Source organism: Rattus norvegicus, chromosome X, assembly GCF_036323735.1.
Source record: "Rattus norvegicus strain BN/NHsdMcwi chromosome X, GRCr8, whole genome shotgun sequence".
In the NCBI taxonomy this organism is placed as follows: Eukaryota; Metazoa; Chordata; class Mammalia; order Rodentia; family Muridae; genus Rattus; species Rattus norvegicus.
Window position 1 is genome coordinate 71,532,930 of NC_086039.1, and position 22,033 is coordinate 71,554,962.

Here is a 22,033-nt window from a genome sequence, read left to right on the forward strand (position 1 = left end):
AGGAGGAGGAGGAAGAGGAGGAGGAGGATTACTCTAGGAGATGGAAGAACAAGTCCAAGAATGAGAGCAGAGATAGTAAGTCAGCTGTGCCATAGCTGACTGTTTGCAATAGCTTGATCTTGTGCTGACTGTATTTCTCTAGTCCCCCTTTAGCTCCTGGAGGGCAGGGTATTTTGGGCCCTCCTTTGTATTCCCTTTGCAGTTGATGCACATGTCCATAGCCACCATTCCGACTATCTTCTAATTACGTGAGGAAAACTGTGGAAGGGCATATGATGATGCAGCACTGACATGTCTGTTAACCCCGGAGGCCAGAAAAATGTGTCAGATCTCCTGGAACTGGTGTTACAGATGGCTTTAAGCCACCACGTGGGTGTCTGGGAATTGAACCTGGGTTCTCTCCAAGAGCAGTCAGTGCTCTCAACCACCGAGCCACCTCCCCAGCTCCAACCTTTTTTTTTCTTCTTCTGAGACAAGGCCTGGAACTTGCTGTGCAGCCTAAGTTGGCCTCAAACTCACAATCCTCCTTTAGTAGCTAGACTGCTGAGATTACAGGAGTGTGTGTGTGTGTGTGTGTGTGTGTGTGTGTGTGTGTGTGTGTGTGTGTGTGTGTGAGAGAGAGAGAGAGAGAGAGAGAGAGAGAGAGAGAGAGAGAGAGAATGCCTCTCACAGCATGTCTGGTTTTACAGCTTCTACTCTGCCCTTCATTGTCTGCACCAGAACAGCTCCCATGCACACTCTCCGTCTCCAGCCACATGAGATTGGGGATAAGGTCTTACTGACCTCTGCATCTTTTAAGACACTGAGAGTAGTACAGTTCCTAGTAAATAATGGAAACACAGAGAATATTGTTTTTATCTCCATTTGATGATCTGATTGCAGATCGGATATTTGTGTGCAACTGTGTATTGTGACACAAAACTTATATAGGCCTTCATACTGTGTGGCCTATTTTTGGCAATTTTCATTAAAATAATATCTCATTGTACCTGAAGACTGTCATTTCAATTTTCTTCTTTGTTCCTTCTTGGATGACTCATATCTCTTATACCCAAAGAATATGACAGAAGGGATTCACAGAGGGTTTGGACAAATATGTGAATGACAGAGTCATAAACGTCTGGGTATGAGAAGCGTGGAACACACAAAAGGGAAGGAAGAACTTGTATTTCTGAACTGTCTATTAGGTGCCACAGACTATGTCTCAGGCACTTGACACACGTTACATCTCATTCAATCTTGTACAACGAGTCCATATAAGGACAGACCATCTCAATCTGTAAGGCCAAACCCATATCTGTTCACATGCATCGCTTCTCCAGGTACCAGAGGCAATATTCGTGTTTATTAAAATTTTATCACTCTTTTAATACAGGTGAATCATTAGATTTGCTTTTGCTTCTGAGGAACATAACATTCACTCTCAATTCAGACGACTACAGCTTACGGCTGCTTTCTGACATAACTTGATCAGCTTTTGGCGTCCCAGCGCTCTAAATTACAATGCAATCTGAGATATTCCCACAGCAATAACAGCAATTACATTTGTTCACTGCACTTACCTTTATATTTCATTAAGCTTCCAAATACTGAATAAAGGTAAGTCAAGTCAAGAAAAGAGGTTTCCATTAACCCTGACACTGGCAAATTGTCTCAAATTATAGCATGCCTTCTATTTGTATTTTAGACATATTGAGTGGTTTCTCTTGAGTTACGTATTATATACCTCACCTATGGTTTGAAGAAAATTGGAAACAAATTAGTTTAAGTTACTTCTAATTTTAAAAAAAATAGGGACTTCAAAAAGCATAATGCTCTCAAGTATACAGCAGCACATTTGGCAGAAATCATAACGTTACAAGCAAAGCACTATCCCTCATCTTTGGGAAATAGCTGGAGAAGGTGGGGCTTCATGGACTGCTTTGTTATTTTAGGTCACACAGTCTAAGGTCTGTGGCTATATCTTCGCTTGTGAGACTACTACTCCCTGCCTGGGAAGGGAGTAGGTGGGAAGAGGTGTGGTACACCTTGGAATTAATGATTACCATCACACTCCCAGACAGCTTCTATTACTTGTTTTGGGAAAACTAAAACAGACATTTCTGCTTTGTTAAGGCCATCTCATATGACTAGAGGCAATGGCAAGGGTTCAAATGACAAATTTCAGTTCTGATGGCCCAGCCCCGATCTCTGTACCACTAATTGCTGGAAACGCAACACACCTGACTTTCTTAGTGATTATGGTCCCTGAACTTTACATTAACCGAAGACAAAAGAATAGGATGACCACTAAGGACTGTGTGTCTCATCTCACCTATGACACCCTTAAAAACAACCCAAAACCTCACTTATGTATTTAAAAACTAGTCCCTTCACTTTTGGGACTAGGGGCTGAAAATATGTACATATTCCAAAGAGTTCTTTGTGTGAACAGGTGACCCCTTCCCACAGTCTCTGTAATTAATTGAGAAATTAAAGTTGGTTGGCCTTTGAGAGCTTTTGTAAAAAAAAAAAAAGGCAGAAGGTCTTGGCTATTTTGGAACAAGAGTCCACTATTCTGCCAAAACAGTGTGTTATTGTTATTGAAGTGTCTCTCAACAAAACGGTATTGAGTGGTGAGGACGTGATTTTGATTAGGTGGAATGACTCAGCTCTTCCCCTTAAAGAAGAGAGGACTTGTCAGAGCCTTACTTACCTCATGATCTGGGATCTCAGAGGATAGTGTTTTCCCTAGGATGACCCCGGTCAAGTATGTCCAGCAACGAGCCGTGTTGGCAAGGTTGTAGCCTCCTGTCTCCACCAAGAATTGTGAAGTTAGGAAAGTATAGTCACAAAACAACAGGAGAGGGAAGAGGGGCGGGTAGGAAGGAGAGAAAAGTGTTTTAATAAAAGGGCTAAAAAGACAAATCCAACTTACACAATCTTATTTAAGGATCCCTTAATGAGATTTGTAACCACCCAATGGGTAGACTTCACGGGACCAGTCAGACCGTGCACAGAGTGGAACTTGGAATTTCAAGGGCAGCACAGATTAAAGAGGCTCTCGTCTTCCAGCAAATATTCACCAGAGGAAGGCAAGCACCTCCGTTTCAGCACGAGACATTAGCGAGACTGAGAACCCGGGAACCCAGATGTCTGGAGGTGACCCACCCAACGTGATGGTTTTTCAGATGAATTTTGCAACAGTTCTATAAAGTAACTGTTGGCTGCGATTTGTATTTTAAAGCTATTGGCAGATCTAGTCCTAAAGGCATCCAGGAAAAAGAAAAGAAAAGTGCTGACAGAAACAGACTTCCTTCTTTTAATATCAGCATTCCTTTTCACCACAAAACGCAAGCCTAGTGGCAGAGATCAAAGAGAGTGAGCCGAGGAAGGGGCTGATGATTGACACCCTGACCCATCTCGTCAGGTCCTGTCACAGTCACCCAGCAGCCATACTACACTGGTTAATAATCAGCATATTTTTGTGCTGAATGGATGTGCTTTGCCATGCAAGTATTAGAACATTGGCCTTTAGCTAAATTCCAAGAGTATAAGGGTAAAATGGAATAATTTCCTAACCTCGGAGCAGACCAAAGGAAATAAAATCAGCTCTATTTTAGGTAGGGTGACCATGTACATTGTCATCCAAAATGATACACTTTTAAGAGCAATAGATGATACTATTCACTATTACACTGGGCTAACATATATAAACTGGGATGCACCATTACCCTTTCCTTAAGTGTTCCTTTTATTTGAAAGGTCAGGGAGGCTAGGGTTTTTGGTGTGTGTCTTTCAGGCCTCAGTGGGAAGCTTAAGAATGTAGCAATCTCTACTAATTGTCTATGTGTTAATAAGAGCAGAGGAGATCAGCTATCCACTTTGGATGTTACTTTAAACATCCCTAGCTTGGAAAATTAGTCTGTAAGACAGACTTATTTGGCATAGTTAAGCACTTTAAAAGGAATCACTATAGGTTTTTGATAAAGGAGTATGCAATCTCTTGTGTACACATAATATTGTTTGCTTGAAAAAATTATACTTATGCACAGGCATTTTCAGAAGTGCACATATTGCATAAGAAGAGTTGCACATACACATTCAAGGGCCAAGCTTGAGGTTAAAAAGCAAAGAAAGGGCTTGAGCTAATGCTAATAGGCTCTTTAAGAGAAGGCTATAGCCTCAGACAAAAGCTAACTTCTCACAGATGTCTGTCGTAGAAAGGTCTTCTCCTCTAGCCAGACCTGTATCACAGTCACATTCTTAGTGTTGGTAAGGGAAGTAATATGCCGTGCGGTGGCTATCAATTTCATCTTTTTATGGAGATGAGGTTAATAAATTTCATGCCAGCTTTTCATAAGAGAGTGTATCTTGTAAGCAGTTTTAATTTTGATCCCTCTGGGGTTTGAGGATGTCAAAGGAAGGACTAAGCTAGTGTATTTGTGCTGTATGCTCACTTGTTTACATAAAGCCCTTCCCAGAATTTACCTGGAACTGGGTTTTACAAGAGGGTGATAAAAACAAACCATTAGCTTGTTCATCATATATGCTTTTACATTTTTTTTACAAAAAATGTATGTATATAAGTATTCTGCCTCTGTGTATCTGTATATACCACATATATGCCAGGTGATCACAGAGTCCAGAAGAGGACATTAGATCCCTGGAACTGGAGCTACAGAGGGTTATAAGCTGCCAATTTGGGGCTAGGCACTGAACCTGGATCCTTTGCCAAGAGAGGCAAGGGCATAACCACTGAGCCATCTCTCTAGCCTCCATATATGCACTTTTGTTCATTTTTGAGACAGTGTCTTATGTAGCCTATGCTAGCCCTCCAGATCCTCTTGATTGTATTTCCCATGTACTGGGATTATAGGCATGTGCCACCATATATGACATATATGTACATTTTAATCTCAACCCACTTGACCTTATTTTAATATACCAATTTATTGATCCAGTGAAATAAAGACTGTCGCTGGTAGAGAAACAGAAGATCCTAAGCAAGGCACCTATAGCGGTGGCTGAGGTTTGGTTCCAAACATAAATGCTTCTTTCAAACACACCTGGCATTCTGTTAGTTAAATAATGTAAATATCAGTATGAGGGAAGCAAGAATGCACAAGAGACTATGGATCTCTCAAGTTTGCTTCATTATAACGGAATCATGCTTGGGGGAAACGAGTAACTCTTGAATTCAGCTTACCTATTCAATTAATTCATGCATTTACAATTCTTGTATGAGGAGAGATAGAATTTCATTGCTATGTTTCTAAAACATGATGGTAAGAACTGAATTAATGACTATTCTGACAGAAGAGGCCCCAGTCTTTTGGGGCTGAGATCCTCTATTATAACCTGAGATAATTTCTTCTTTTTTATTCAGTGCTCAGGTTTGAACTCAGGGTCTTGTGTATGCTAAGCAAATGCTTTACTCTGAACCATTATTCCAGAGTTGAAACAAACTTCAGGGTGCCTAGGTGTCAAAGCCATGTCAAGCCAAGTAGGGATAAGCCAGAGCACTTGTCTATGCTCAACTGGGGAGGTGATCTATTTCATAGACTTAGGCTTCTGGGCCACATGCAGGTTAGTACTAGCCAATCCAAGAAATTCAACTTAGTTTCTATGTCAAGAGAGTATGGAGGAGGACTGACAAGTTCTCTTGGTGACTTTCCTTTGTACTTACCTCCTCCTAAAATCAGAGTTGCCAACTGCCACTGAAGGACATACTTCAGACACTTGCCAATTCCCACTGGTGTCATGTTAAAGGAGCACATTGGATCTCCAGCAATGGTATCTGCTCCCAGCTGTAGAACCACTGCCTTCGGATTGAAGGCCTGGTATACTTCCTTTAGTACACTGTCGGAAAGAGGAAGGGCATGAATCATCAGAAAAAGATCGGCTTTAGTTAGGGGTTTGCAGTAGGAGTAAGGTTTGTTGGAGGGATAGTTCAATCATCCAGTAATGGGAATGCAACCTATCACATCAAACTGTCCACCTTACATGGCGGACCAGGCTGTATGTGCATTATACTTTAGTAAACCTGACTTACGATAATAACTCCCCTACATCCACCATCACCAATGAAACAATTTCTCCCTTTTCATTTCATAACCTAGACTCCACTGAAAAATTCATATCTGTTTAACTTTCATGGCCATGGGGCATAGTATACATGTTTATTCCATTTTAGAACTAAGAATAAAACATACACACTGAATAGTTATGAAGGTTTCCTTCTGATAATTTTAGATAGCAATCACAGTTGGAGTGGGGGCAAGAGGCGCAAGCCCCGAAAGCCAAAATGGTATCAGCTTACTTTTCATTATGCAGAGGACTCGAGGGTCCTGAAATAGAGTCCTCCCCAGTGCATATGTAAGCATGGTATTATAAGGAGAACGGTATTAAAACTGGTCAAAAATTACAATTTGAAAGTACCCAAAAGAACAAGTTGCAGTGGGTAATAGTGTAATTTTGAGTAGAATCAATGCTATCATATCAGCGGAACAGCCATTTGCAGAGTGTATGAAGCTTTACAGATGAAAAGGGAAACGTCAATGTGACAGGTAACCTTAGTCAGGCTTCCAGTATTGTCATTAATTGAACACTGACAATGTCCAGAATGCATTCCTAGGAATTATAAGGTCCTTGCTCTCAAGGGGCTTACAATCTACTTTCCAGACAAAACACATCCCAGTCCTCGAGGGCCAGAGTAACTCTTACAGAGACATATAAACAAGTGCAAATTAACAGACTTCAGAGTTGAGAAAATACAGAGTCAAAAAGTGATCAAAAATGTTGAAGTTAATGACCCTCTCATAATCAACATGTCAAATTACACCAGTGCAGAAAAACAGAAAAATCCCAGATCCTTCTGAGATGGCAAAAGGAATTCAGGGATATAAAACACTGCCGTCCCCAAGTCATATGTAACCAAGCTATGAAATGATGGTCCCAGAGACATTCTTTGACTTAAAGAACTATTTTGTTTTGATTTCTCATCACACAGATGAATGCTGACTGATTGTAGAGATTATAAGAATATTACAAAATTTATGACATATGATCTTCAATGCAAGGATTCTTAGGTCTATTCTCTCTTTCATGTGCTTATCTCATGGGTGCAGAGGAAAGATAAGCCACCTGAACAGTTTAGGCGACATTTATTGAGCATCTACACAAACAGAGCACCCTATTAACTGCTGCTGGGAGACACAGACAAAGGCGTGATGTCTATTTTAAAAAGCTTTGTCGCAGGAGGGGGGAGGGAGACTACTTCTTTCCTCTCATTTCATTCTTTCACTTAGCACCACTTACTGAGCACCCACTATGTGTCCACAATGGAACTGGATCAGATGCTCCAGGAATCAAGAGGAATCTGGCATGGTCTGTGTTATCATGTAGCTCAGAATAGAGGGGAATGCACAAACTCTGACAATCAATAACTAAAACACAATGATAAATGAAGTATCAAATATGGCACAAGGGAGAGAGAAGTGAGCTGGTCCAGGTGAGGTTAGAAGTGGCCCTATAGAGGCTATGGAGGCTCTTTGGGTCTTGAAAGATGAGAACACCATGTAGGAGCCAATCCTCAAGATGGCAAGAAGCAAACAGTGATAATAATTCCTGGTGAAGATGTGGAGACGGGATCACACATATCCAGTTAGTGGGAATGTAAAATGGTATAGCCACTCTGGAAAACAATATAGCAGTTCTTGTCAAAACTAAAAATAGACTTGCCCTATGAGCTAGCAATTGCAATCTTGGGCAATTGATTCCAGAGTGTTAAGGCTTATTTTCATGTAGAAACCTGTACGTGAATGTGTGTAGCATCTTTACATATAATAGCTTCAACTGGAAAAAATCCAAATGTACATTAATAGGTAAATGATTTAAAAAAACAGCAGGCAGAGCAGTGGAATACTGTTTATCAATATGAAGGAATAAACTATTATTATACACAACGAATTTGAGTGCATTACAAGGAAACTATGCTGGGTACACGAGGTCAATCTCCAAAGAATAATACTGTGTGATTCTATTCATATAACATTGTAAAATCATAACTACAGAGGGAAGACATTAATTAGCTATTGCCAGGAGTTATAGATGGCTGTGACAGTTACAGAGGTAGCATGACACAGCCATGTGATGGTAAAGTTCTGTGTTTTGATTATAGTTGTCATGTGAGGCTACAGATACGATAACATTACATAGACACACACATAAGTGAATGTGTGGACAGTTGGTAGAGTCTGAATGAAGTATATAGGACTTGTCTTTGCAATTTCCTGTGAATATGTGATTATTTTGAAATAAAAGTTTTGTTAAAGCCACTGGGATAGCACAATGGGTGAAGATATTTCCAGCCAAGCCTGATGACCCGAGCTTAATCCCCAGGACCTACACAGTAGAAGGAAAGAACTAACTCTGTTATACATGTGCCCCACCCAGTAAAATAAATAAATTCAATGAAAATTTAAAGAGTTATTTTAAAGCATAGACAGTAGCAGGCATAAGACCTGAATTTGATCTCTAGAAATGTTCAAACAGAAGAAAACAAAAAGCCCAGCAGAAAAAGAGGAAGTTGGTTGAAGGTTTGTGCAGTCAAGTTAGGGGAGCTAGTCGCAGGGATGCTTATGGAAGTTGCTAAGAGCAGAGGAGGTTTGGAGAAGGAAATACATGTGGCATACAGGCTAGAAACAGCAAGTGGGGTTTTATGTAAAGTGTGTGAAGTATCTCAACCACCATATGCGTGCACGTACATGTGCAATGTGTTTGCTGTTTGTGTAGGGACACAATTAAAATTTCATCTTAAGAGATAAGTTGAACTCTAGTGTAGAATACAATACTGAGGGCTGATCAGGGCTTTTACAACCATCTACAGGCCACTGACACAAGAAAGACAGGGACTTGAGAGGGACTTCCATGACAAAATTAATAGAGCAACATGAAGGGATACCCAAGAAAAGAAGATACCTATAATGTTCATGACTGGTAATTAGGAGAGAGGAAGGAAAGGAAAGGAGGTTTTTCTGGAACAGTTGTCTTCATTAGAACTGTAGGGAAAATGAGTCTTCAGGGAGTTCTGGTGAAACAGGCTCTGGATGGGTAGAAAAAACAGGAATCAGAAGCTTTGAAAAAGGTAAGGCATTTGTACACTGAATAAACCTCGGTTTACAGAAAGTTGGCGGCCACGGAAAAGTACTCAGGTTTTCATTTGTTTTGACAGTCAAATGGGAGCCCCTGGAGACCTGTAAGTACTGATCTTGGTAAAAAATATATGCAAGAGCTCTGATTGTTGATGTTACATGTAAGGACAAAAATCCTAACGGCTGGAAGCACAGGGGACGTGGAAGCTCTCAAGGCATGAGGACAACATGGGAATGAGCCAGGGCCAGGGAAATCTAGAAAAACTTGGAGGGGTGGGCAGCTTGTTAGAGGTCAGCGACTATGAATGGGTGGTATGTGGAGAAACGACCATTTCTAAGTTCATACTCCCTCTTTCTCTCCTTGCTTGTTTATTATAATTTGCTTTTATTTTTTTTTTTTTGAGATGTGGTCTCTCTATGTAGCCCCAACTAGTCTAGAACTCATGGAGACCTCCTGCTTTAACTTCCTGAGTGCTGAAAGTATAGGCCTGTGCCACTAGGCCTGGCTTCCTATCTCCACTTTGAAGTCAACATCATTTGCTTATATTAAACAAATACTATTAAAATTCTTGTCTTTAGACCTATAAAATATCCTTCTACCTCCCTTGAGGACTTTAGCTTTAGCTTCTGGTTCAATATTTTTTCTTTTCTCTCTTTTCATTGTTTTTTTTTTTTGTTTTTGTTTTTTTGTTTTTTTTGTTTTTTTTTGGAGCTGGGGACTGAACCCAGGACCTTGCGCTTGCTAGGCAAGCGCTCTACCACTGAGCTAAATCCCCAACCCCCTCTCTTTTCATTGTTATTCTCTGTGGTTCAGGGTTTTTTCATTCACTTAAACCCAGAGTCAAGTACCTATTATTACCTATATCGGGGATGATAACACATTCTTATAAAACTAATCCATAGGAAAATGCAGCAAGAGGATTGCCCAGTATTTCAGAGCAGCCTGGGTTATTAGTGAATTAGCAGATTAGCTACAACTTTGAGACCTGTCTCAAAAAGGGGTGAGGGGAGAATCCAGAGGCCAAGGCCTGATAGCGTTGATGGTTCAGTAGGGAGTAGAAGATGGGGAAGCACAAAACAGTGTAAAGTGCTATGTTTGTTCATCCATTGATCCACCTATCCACCCACCCACCAAACTACCCAGCCATAATAATGTTAATTGACTGCCTACTGTATGCAAGGTTCAAGGTTGGCAATGGGTTTACAGAATTAAATGAACAAACAAACACAAACACAAACAAACACAAAACCACCTCACTTTTCTCCAAGAACCAATTCTCTGACATTACTTGTCTTTCTGGTTTCAACAACAATGTCTGCCTGCATTCCACTTTAGTTATTCCTAAGCATGGCTTGATAAACACTTGGAACTACTTCATGTCTAAGACCCGCAACTCCAAACTCCTTTGTCTGCTCCAGTTTTCTGTCTTCCCATGTCCTTGTTGTACTTGCTCTTTATTCATGTCAGAAGTGATTGCTTGATCACTTCCTGTTTTCAAACCACCAACCACCTGTTTTCTTTCTGAGAATAAGGTTAGTGATTTCAGAAACTCAAACTTGCCAACATAAGGCCTTCGATTAATCCATGCTATCCACATTTTCTGCTCTCTTCTCCTGCAGTCAGCTGATAATGCAAAAGAATCATTTTCACTACGATATATATTTACAACTCTAGACCATCAAATCCATAAACATTTATAGATTGATAAAGACCACTCAGTTTCTGGAATTTGGCAACCTTTTATTTCACTTCTGATTGAAAAACAATTGTTTTTCATCTGTTCAATAAAATCTGTTCAACTCATCTGTTCTAATAAAATTCTCAGCACTTAGGGGGCTGAGGCAGGATAGTGAGTGTGAGGGCAGCCTAGGCTACATGGCAAGAGCCTGCCTCAACAGCAAAATAAATACTATGAAAGGGCATTCGTGACATATTTCTAAAAATGGTAGTATACACTTGTAATCCTAGCACTTGGGAGGCAAAGAGCTATGCCAGTGGGAGGGCCATCCAGGGTACATAGGAGCACCAGATCACTCAGAACCATAGAGGAAGGCTCTGTCTCAAAACAAAACCACCCCCCAATATCAAATATAAAAGTTTATTGAATGAGGGGCCCCCTTAACTCCACTTCCTCCCCATGGGTAACTAACTGCTGGTAATGAGTTTGAGAGGAATATTTTTCTTTTTTCTTCTTTTTTTTTTCGGAGCTGGGAACCGCACCCAGGGCCTTGCGCTTGCTAGGCAAGCGCTCTACCACTGAGCTAAATCCCCAACCCCGAGAGGAATATTTTAAGCTCGATCCTTGCCTCATACTTGTGGTAACTAAGTGGTTGAGGTTCTGTGTAGTAAGTACATTCCTGTATTCCTTGAGTCTACCTGGAATGGATTCCTTCTTCATAGTGCTATCCTCTCTGGGGCTCTGATTCTCTTTCCTGTTGCTTTAAGGGCTATGGACCACTTCTGAGCTCTTTTTCTCATCTCCCATCTCTAACCCTTCAAAGGATTTACTTTCTTTGGGTGACAAATGGCCCATGCTTCTTCCTCCTTGCCAATGCTGCCAAGGTTTTATCCATGTTAGGGTCCCTTATACTTCTTGCAGGGAAGAGAGCTAACTGAGACTGAGCCACCTATACGTGTCCTTTTCTCTGTTAGCCTTTGAAACCGCAAAGCAACTGGTAGCTGTGTCTACTCAAAGATCTCCAGTTGGTCAACAGCATGTACTCCTTCAGTTACAGGTGTTTTGGAAGTATATTTAAACCAGGGGCTAAGGAAACAGTAATCAGTGAGGTGCTTGCAGCACAAGGATGAGGACATGACTTAGATCCCTCCAGAACTAATGAAAACACAGGATATGGGGGCATGTTCTTGTAATCCGGGCTGGGGAGGCAGAAACAGGAGGATCCCTAGAGCTTGCTGGCCAGCTAGTCTAGCTTAATTGGAAAGCTACAGGTTCATTGAGATCCTGTTGCAAAAACACAAGGCTTATGAGACACCAGAGGGTGACCCGCTAGCCTACACGAATGCATGCATGCGCGCGTGCATGCGCACACACACACACACTTTTTAAAATATTATTTTATTTGTATTTATATGAATTACTGTAGCTGTCGTCAGACACACCAGAAGAGGACATCAGATCCCTTAACAGATGATTGTGAGCCACCATGCAGTTGCTGGGAATTGAACTCAGGACCTCTGGAAGAGCAGTCAGTGCTCTTAACCGCTGAGCCATCTCTCCAGCCACACACACACACACACACACACACACACACGCACACGCACACGCACACGCATACACACATACATTTTGTACATATAACATGCACACGTACAAAGTATTTAAACAGTTGACATTTATATATCATACAATTCCTCCATCTGAAGTGTATGATTCTGCTTTTTTTCTTAATGTAGCCACAGAATTATGTAGTCATTAACTACAAAGGATATTAGAACTTTCTCCTCATGCCCCGATGAAGCCTGTGACCACAAATAGTTACTACTCATTGGTGTCTGTATTCTTTCACTTAACATAAGTTTTCAAGGTTCATCTGTGTTATCACATAAACTAGTTTTGTATTTTTCTCTTTTGTGGAGTAATATTGACACAGGGTCTTGTGTAGCTCACGTTGGACTAAAACTTTACTATGTAGCCAAGGATGGCCTCAAACACCTCCTGACCCTACCTTTACCTCCCAAATACTGAGACTGCAGGCGTGCTACATCACACCTGGCTCTTCATTCCTTTCAATCAACAAATATTTCGTTGTGTGCTTGTCTATTAGTTTCTACTCTCTGGTTAATATGCATAGTGCTACTGGGGGGGGCATACATGTACAAGTTTTTGTGTAAACACATTTTTAATTCGTGTGTGTGTGTGTATGTCTACTAGGCTATGTGATAACTGTATGTTTGAGGTTTTTCCATTGTGGCTGCACCACTATACATGCCCACCAGCAGTGTCTGAGTGCTCAAATACCTTTACATTCTTGTCAACACTTATTTCCTGTCTCAGTTTATTTGAAATTAAATTACCCTAGTTACTCAAATTAAAGAACAAAATATTTCATTTATGTTGTTCTTATGCTTTAATTTACTATAAGAATCTCTGTCAAAATTTATATTTTTTAATGTTTTTATTACTTATTGAGATTATAATTATATCATTTTACCCTTCCCTTTTCTCCCTCTAAACCTTCCTTGGTCTCTTTCAAATTCATGACTTCTTTTTTTCATTAATTGTTATTATATGCATATATGTATATGCATATATATTATGAAATATATAAATTCATCCTTAATGGGTAAGATGTGCTATCTCATGTTATCAAACTCCTGCTAAGCTTTGCCACTAGAGCTGTGTCCCTATCTTTCACTGTGGTCTCCATTTGTAATTAATTCCTTGATGACTAATGAAGCTGAAAGTTTATCTGTTTTTAGCCATGTGGACATCTTCAAAGCAGTGTCCATTTCAGTCCTTTGCCTACTTTTAAACTGGGTTGACTTTTTACCACTGGGTTATAAGAATTCTTAGTATATACCAGGCACCAGTCCATTATCAGATCCATGACGCCTGAGTAGTCACTCACATTCTGTGCACATTTTTAATAGTGTCACTTCAAGTACAAAATTGCCCTGAAAACATACATTGTAGTAAATTATACAGACTGAGCAGGTTATATCTAGGAATATATGTATACACATGGACATACATGTATGTAATAACAATTACAAAAAGAGGATGTGAATTTGAAAGAGACCAAGAGGAAGTATAATAGGGGGGTTGCAGAGAAGTTTTAACTTTTGACAAAGTCTATTTTACCTATTTTTGCTGTTGTTGCTTATGGTTTTTTTGTGGGACATCTAAGAAACAATTGCTTAATCCAATGCCATAATCTATGTTTTATTCTAAGAGTTTGATAATATTTGGCATTTACATTTCTATATTGCCTTTCGGCCAACTTTTTTCCATGGTGTGATGCAAAGATCTAATGTCATTGTTTTACATGGTGCTACCCAGTTGTCTGACTCAGCAATCTTGGTCTCCACTATATAAAATCACAGGACTGTAAATGTGATTTCTTCCTCATCTCTGAGCTCAGTTCCATTATCTGTCCTCAAGCCACAATAGTACTTCTCCATTCCTAGCACTTTGTAGTTAAGTTTGAATACTACAAACTATGAGTTTCCCAAGTTTTGTCCTTTCTTTTCAAAACTGTCTAGGGTACTCCTGGTTGGATCTGCATATAAATGTTGGGACCAGCCTCTCAGTTTGTGCAGAGGAGCTGTGGTTTACAGCCTTATTGGATCATAATGAACCTGTTGTCTTATTTCTTGCAATTCCTTATCTATGAATGATGGCCGCCCCTCCCATCCCTCATGTCTAAACTGATGAAGCCTCTGTGAGTCCTCCTCTGTGTTCCTCTCCCGTTACTCATTGTTAACATCTCTCTCCCTCTCAGTCTTAGGAGCCACAGTGGATCCAACAATAGCTTCTTAGCTTACTTGTCCTGCCTCAGCTCTCTTTCCTGTCTAATCCTTCACTCAAACTACCAATAAGCTAATTTTCCTTAGGAAAAGTGTGGGTCACGTCACTTGCCCTATCCTCAAATTCTTCAGTGTTCCTCTACTTCTGGTCATGATTCCGAGTCCCTCCTGATCTACCTCTTATTACTCAATAACACCTTGACATATGCTACCCCGCAGGCAAACTGCTTACCTCACTGTGTGTCTCCACAGAAGTAGGCCTTTTGTCACATGCCGCCTCATGGCTAAGCACCACCTTTCCCCATGTCTATGTTATAGTCATACATAGTCATTCTTTAAATTCTATTTCCTTTGTAAGTAGAAGAAATATAGCAGTTAACATTTTGGAGGACTGTACCCAGGATCCAGCTGTTTATGAATGTGTTATCACACTTAGCCCTCGGAACAATATAAGGCAGGCATGTCATGAAACTTATTTCTACATGAGGAAACTGCAGCACAGAGTTCAGAAGTCTACACAGTATCACACATTTATTCAGTGGCTGAACTTCAGCCTGTCACCAGAGTGGGACCTCTAAATTATTAAATCTACCTGTTTCTGTGACTTTCTGAACTATATGGTCTGGCAGGTCAAGCACCATTGTTACCTATAAGCCGGGTCATGACAGATTATTATTTTTAAGTACTAATTTGTTCAATCAAACTCTGATTTTATTATTTCCTCATTTTTAAAACCTGTCCCTGTTTTGCCTAGTGCTGATAGAATATGGTACAAATTTTTATAGCTAAGAGTTCGAGCTCCGCCATGCTGTAGTCCCCACCTACTTTTCCAGTCTTTGGAACTTCAGCCGCTCACCTACTTTACAGTGCAGCCAAAGTGAACCACTGCTCTCCAATCACAGCAGCTCCTTCCAACCCTGGTCTTCCTGCTCCCTTTCCACACAATATCTTTCTCGGCAATTTCTGTATATTCAAACTTGACCCAGATTTTATAAATGTGCATAGACATTTGCACACTTTCTAAAGATGTAGTAATTAGGTATCCTTTAGAACCCAGATCAATGTTACCTCCTTAATTAAGCCTTTTCCCGAAGTATTTATCTCCTCTGAATGCCCATAGCATCCTAACTTTTATGGTTCCTGCACTTTACATGTTTTGTTTTATTCAAATGTATGAATATAAAAATCAATTTCTATCTAACATTTTAGAAATTTCCCTAACTTCCTTGAACATAGAATCAATACTTTACACATAGTAGACATTCAATAAATAGTCATTAAATGAGTAAGTGAATGAAATGCCACCTCACATTGCTTTTGGGAAACCTTCCCTGACGGCTTTAACTCTGCTACTCCCTACCCTGTAAATCATTAATTTCAGGTTTTTATGAAAGTATGAAATCTCTTCTCCAGAAGGGAGGGGGAAGACAGGCATCTCATTACACTACATTAGTAACTTCCTTATAAACATATAAGACATTCATTTGAAATGCAGTTTTTTGATGAGAAACCTGATCCCCTCAGTCTTCAGTCTGGTTTTCAGAGGGGGCTATGCAAATGAGGAGAAGCAGGCACAGAAACTTCAGCAGGCCTTGATTTGGGGGAGGATGTTAGAGCCCAAGGAGAAGAAAAGCAAGGGATGATGACAGGCATGATACTTTGAGGCAAAAGCAAAGCCGCCAAACCTCTGAGGCATTCACCTACAGCTTCTGCTCTGCACCCTTGACATTATTCACTGGTGCCATTTTCCCCCCAGCACTGGGTGGTGGTATCAGGGGAGTGGAAAGCATGTGTTTATTATTGGTTTGTTAGGGAATTATGAGCCTAAATTTCTCACCTCCAGGTAATGGGATGCCAGGCTGACAGTGCTGCAGTCATGAGCATGGCTGCTGACAGGGCATGGGAACCCTAACTTGTCTGCCTAGCCAGGCCTGTGAGAGAGACAGAGGGCCAGCAGGTCCCATTTTCTGACTTTCACTTGTATCTCAGCCTTGCCAGGCAAGCATCTCCCATGCTTTCTAACAAGCACTAGTGGCACTCTGGAGCAGTGTTTCTCAACCTGTGGAGTCAAGGGACCCTTTCGTGGGGAGGAGTGTTTGCAAATCCGATACCCTGCATATCAGACATTATAGTTCATAACAATGGCAAAACTACAGTTATAAAGCAGCAATGAAAATATTTTATTGTTGGGGTCACAACATGAAGAACTGTATTAAGAGGTGACAACATTAGGAAGGTTGAGAACCACTGCTCTAGATACTCCGTCAGTAAAAAAATAGAAACTCAAAAGTTGACAAACCTTTTAGCCAGCCACAGAGGGAGTATTACTAATGCCTTGAGCCCCCACAGTCAGCCTGCAAAAAGTTCCTGTAGGCAGCAAAGCTTGACTCTAAGATATAAATACAAGTCACTGCATTTGATGGGCTTCAGAAGAGGGCTGTGTGAGGGACCTGAAGACTCACTCATCAGTCCCAAATGGGAGCCTGGTCAACTTTTCTCTGTGTGTTTCCTCTACTCTTTCAATCCTATCTCAACTCAGGAACTGCTGACTCATTCTGCAAAGGCTCAAGCTGTCAGGGGACTCAGCATATGGCAAATGCCTCAGTGATTTCAGAGCTATTACAAATAGTTGTGGGAGGCAGGAATTGGAGTGGGGCTCCCTGCAGTGAGGATGATGTGTCATTTCTTTGGGGGGCCATGGGTGCCTCTTGGACACATCCAGAAGGCATTTAATTTCCTATGTTGATTTTTCTCTGCTTTTAGCATCAGACAAGTTGTACTGGTTCCACAGACATCTAAAATATCCAAACCTATAAAATAAAGCCCAAATCTTAAACTCCCCCAATCCACAATCTGACATCCTCTTTTTTTCTTTTAATTTTTATAACGTAGCTTTGTGGTACTTTAAAGGGATATTTTTTTCTCTCTCATTGCTGAACCCACTACATGAAAATATAGATTCTAATTGGCATCTCTTTCTATGCTGGCCTTGTAGTATAAGTAATTCTGCTCATTAATTATATTTCACCTTGGCAACAGGAAGGGATGTACACTATTTTTAGTGTATTATTACTTATCTCTGGCTGTACCTCTTAGAAGTAAACCATTCTCATTCACTCACACAAGAGTGAGTGAGTCATACCGAATTAAAGGACCACGCCAATGGTCCGGAGTGACTGTTAGAGCTAGAATTAGTATACAAAATCCAATGGTGTCATCACTAAGTCCCAAGGCTCTAAGGCTTTTTTCATTCTGAAAGGCCAGACCCCCCAGCAAGCAGGATAGACATTATCTGGGCAGGTGGTGGGCTGGGCAGAGACGCAGGTCTGGAAGACGATGGAAAGGATGTGATGAATCCTAAGGCTTGCTGTGCTAATAGCCCTTTATGTGTTCTGGGATAGGCCATTTCACTGCTCTGTAACCACCAGGAGTGCCCACGGTGCAAATTACATTCGGCTTTGTGTCATATTGTTTGAGCATATGTCTCCTCGGCTCCGCTTTGCAAACTCCACAGTACCTAGTTCAGGGAGAGCACTGGCACAGAGTCAGAAGAGCCTGGATCCAGTGTATGCATAGTGACCAGTGCAGATCACGTTGCTTTGGAGACTTGTTTTCCTTCTCTATAAACCAAGAACAACACTCTCCTTCTCATAGGTTATTGTGGGGAGTAAATGATCCAGCATTTGTGAACGTCCTCTCCCAGCACCAGGCATATAGTAAGCACTGCGTACTACTGAATGAATAAATGAATGGCCTAAAGTCAGGCCCTTTGAGTGCTATGTTAAGTCTTAAAGCCCACTAGGATTCTGTGGAGTTGAGCACAGCACACCATAGCAGTGACTTCCTGAGTAATACTCTAATGGTCCCCAAAGGCAGAGAGAAATTTCATAGTGTCACTGCCTGGTTATACCTGTTTTGGGAATACAGTAATTCATTTTCCAGTGCTGCCAATCTATTACCTTTCACCAAACACAAAATTCACTTTAAGAGGGGGCAGAAACACAAGTGCCTTTCTGTTATATACAGGCTGGAAGAATATATTATTAAAATTGAAACCAACTTCTCTGATTTCTTAGGCAAAAAAATCAGATTGGAAGCCAAAGAGCTATTTGGCCTTTGCAGACCCTGGCTAGTGATGCCCTTGGGGGGAAGGGAAAAGCTGGAGCTATTCCAACCTGTAGTTGACCCATCGGTGTGTGGACCTCCGGCTTGTGCCTATGCTCTCCACACTTGCTCTACTCTCTAACTAAGCCTCAATGAATTCACAATTTACCCCAGAGCACACCTTATCCATGTAGGGTAAAATATAGGCCAATGTCTCTGCTTCTCATTTCCTAATCATATTTCTTCCTGCCCTTTAAAACCTCTTTCAGTGCAATCGCACTGCTTTGCAAACTTACACGGACAATAATGACTCGTTAACAACAAACATGCCCCAGCCCTTCCCTGGCCCTTTTTGACTCAGGAGGGCCTCACTAAGATTCAAAGGCGAAATCCTGCCATATAGTTAGCACCTGGTGCAGCTCATCACAATATAATAGCCTCTCCCAGATGATTGGAAATCGGTGCAATGCTGTCACACAATGAGGTGTGCAAGAAAGAGTTTGGGGATTGATTTCCATCATTAACTTGCTATTGCATGGTTTTTGTGGGACTTAAAAAGAAATGCAGTTTTATTACTTTTAAGTACTGCACATAGAATAACTCCAACTTATCATATTTTGGCAGTTATTTTTTCTGGGGCAGGATGTATTTTAAACATGTCTACGTTGGAGTGTCTGGTGGATCATTTAGGATCAGTGTCCTGTTGCTTGATGAAATCCAGATCACTTCAATGAAATCCAGATGGGGAAACTGGGTCTCTGGCAATGGCTGCCAGATCTTCTCCATATGAAATCTCTCTAGTCTGTATGCAAATTCAAACTCCATATCCTGGAAATCCCAAACCAATCAAATGGCGCTCAGCTTCTTAGTTACTGGACTAAACACAGGGAAGCGATTCATTCTTCCCTAAGGAAATAAGCATTTCTTACATACATCTATCTTGGCACAAAAAGGGCTGGCTAAGCAAATTAATAGTGTAAACAGGATTGCACTGGGGAATGTTTGTCCTACTTAGGAGAATAAACTTTTTATGCACTTTGTGCACATCCACTTACATACAAATAATTGATATGCTAATTACAAATGATTCTTAAAGCCCCTTCCCTGAGGTGCTGTTCTATGCTGTTAGTCTATTTTGAATTACTAGCATGTCCAATGCTTGAAAGTAATAAAAATGCATTTAAAATATTCCATGATTCAGACTGGCTTTCCTCTAATTAGGTTGAGTTAGTGAGGCTTGCCTATATTTAAATAGGATAGATATTTTTCTGCTTCACCCCTCATACATTTAAGATGCCCCCATCCCCTCCCCATTTCCCCAGCTCCTCGGGATTCTCCTACATGGAGCTAGTCCACACACACCCCTTTGCCTCCAGCTCCCACGCATCCACTCTCACAGCATCTCCAGGCAAACACTGTCCTTTCTCTCTGGCACTCCCCCACTCCCCACCCCATTTTACTTGCTACCTTATCTGGTTGGTTGATAGGGCTTTTTGTAAAAAAGAAAAATAAAAACCATCAGCAGCCATGGCTCTTTCCTGATAGTACAACGGGCAAGAATGCACGCAGCCTAAAGTCACCTAAACTCAGCACTGGGTTTCTTCCTCAGGTGGTGGATTCTAGCTTTAAGTGAACCTCTGTGGGGTCCAGCTCAACGTAAGCCAGCTTACACATCAAAGCAGCGGCTAGGCGTAGAGTGTAGGTACGTTCATTCAAAGCCGTAACATTTCTGTACAGCCTAACAGTTTTCCTAGGCTGGACTGAAGGGGCAGGGCATCAGTTAAAGACTAAGAGGAGGGGAGAATTACAGTGGAGGTGGAAGGCACACAGTGGGGAGAGCAGTGGAATGGGAGCACTGTGAATTTCGATGTTAGAACATTCCACTGAACACAGACCTAGTCATCTTCAGGATCCCTTTCAGAGAAGCGCTGCATTAAAGGTATGATTATCAAGATTTCCATTCAGGACAAGGTCTTCCTGCCTCTGGATAGTTTCAGAATATGTTCTAGCATCAGAGCTTATTAACTGTTGCCAAAGACTCTTTCTCCAGTGGCAGGAATCAGTCATCACTAAGAAGAGAACAGAGAAAATGTGCCCCAGAGTGGCACAGTGACCCTCTACAGAATCCCGGAACACCGTCCTCCTTAACTTACATGGAAAAACAAGTCACCTGTGAAGACTTCTTTGCTTCACAGGATTGGACAGGCCACTTGGTGAAGTCTGAGGAGAGGAGACAGAGATGAAAACAGCATGGCGCTCTAACCACACTGTGCATTTCAGGCCCTAAGGACTAGGTGAGGGAAATTACCAGCTCTCATTACAGCCTCACACGAGTCCTCCAGACATTCATGGTTAGCTCATTGGCTTAGGACAACTCAGATAATGAGCACAGGATCCCTCCCTTCAAATTATCCTACATTGTGAAGCTCTTAACGCCTTTTGAATGTAATATTTTAAAGGACACATCAAACCAGGAAGAATAAATGAACAGCCCACTTTGGCCTCACTTCCACCTGTGGCTAACATTATCAGTGAATCTAATTAGTGTCTGACTCATCTATTTTCCAGAAACAATAGGCAATTTTACATCTGCTGTACTACAGAGAGGCAGGATAGAAGTTTATCAAATCGAACAAAAGCATGTAATAAAAATACCTTAGTTACAGAGGGCCAAGTTCCAGATGCAAGGCTTACAGAATGAATTGGCAGCTTTTGTTACCTTTATTACTGGACCAAAGTGACTAGTGATTATCCAGGCAGTGGAGCTGTGACCCAAATGAAAAGAGAGGTAGGATAATTGTGTGATGAGTTTCTGCCAGTTTTCCGATTGTAATGAAAATGGAGATGGGGATGGAAGTAAGTCTATGTAATTATTTGTACTCAAATACAAATTCTCGAAGAGTCCATCCCTTTTCATCAAACTGAAGGGGATTTGAAAAATCCATCCTGCTTAAAATATTTATGTCTGAATATCTGTGTGATGTACTGCTGTTGCCACATCATGAAACCCAAAGGAGTAAATTATAATTGCTGGGTTCTCTTTCACGGACGCTCTACCTGTTTCTAAATTTCTATGAGACGGAGGGCCAAGTGCCAGATGCAAGTCCAAGTGGAAGGTAATTTCTAGTTGACCTGTCATTCTAATGAAAGAAAAACCTATCATCATAAAAATATCTCTCCTTTAAATATTAACATTAAAAGTCAGCACTGAAAGAAAACACTTCCATTAAATCTTCCTTAGAGATATCTCTTGCTTTTCACTTTATTCAGTGGGTTACTGATTGACAAGTTTGGAGTGTGGATGGAG

General features: G+C 41.0%; 1 protein-coding gene across 5 annotated transcripts in view; it reads right to left on the reverse strand.

The window, feature by feature from the left end:
• The window catches only part of Hdac8 (histone deacetylase 8), a 207,626-nt gene that overhangs the window by 107,690 nt on the left and 77,903 nt on the right, over positions 1-22,033 (reverse strand). For 4 of the 5 annotated variants that reach the window (NM_001126373.2, XM_063280147.1, XM_017602109.3 and 1 more), the window contains exons 8-9: positions 5,669-5,841; positions 2,696-2,790 (exon numbers count right to left, since the gene is read on the reverse strand). In NM_001126373.2, coding sequence (NP_001119845.2) covers positions 2,696-2,790; positions 5,669-5,841 — 268 coding nt within the window. Of the gene's footprint in view, positions 1-2,695; positions 2,791-5,668; positions 5,842-8,961; positions 9,086-22,033 lie in introns of those variants that run through there. The other variant, XM_039099900.2, reaches the window with a different exon arrangement.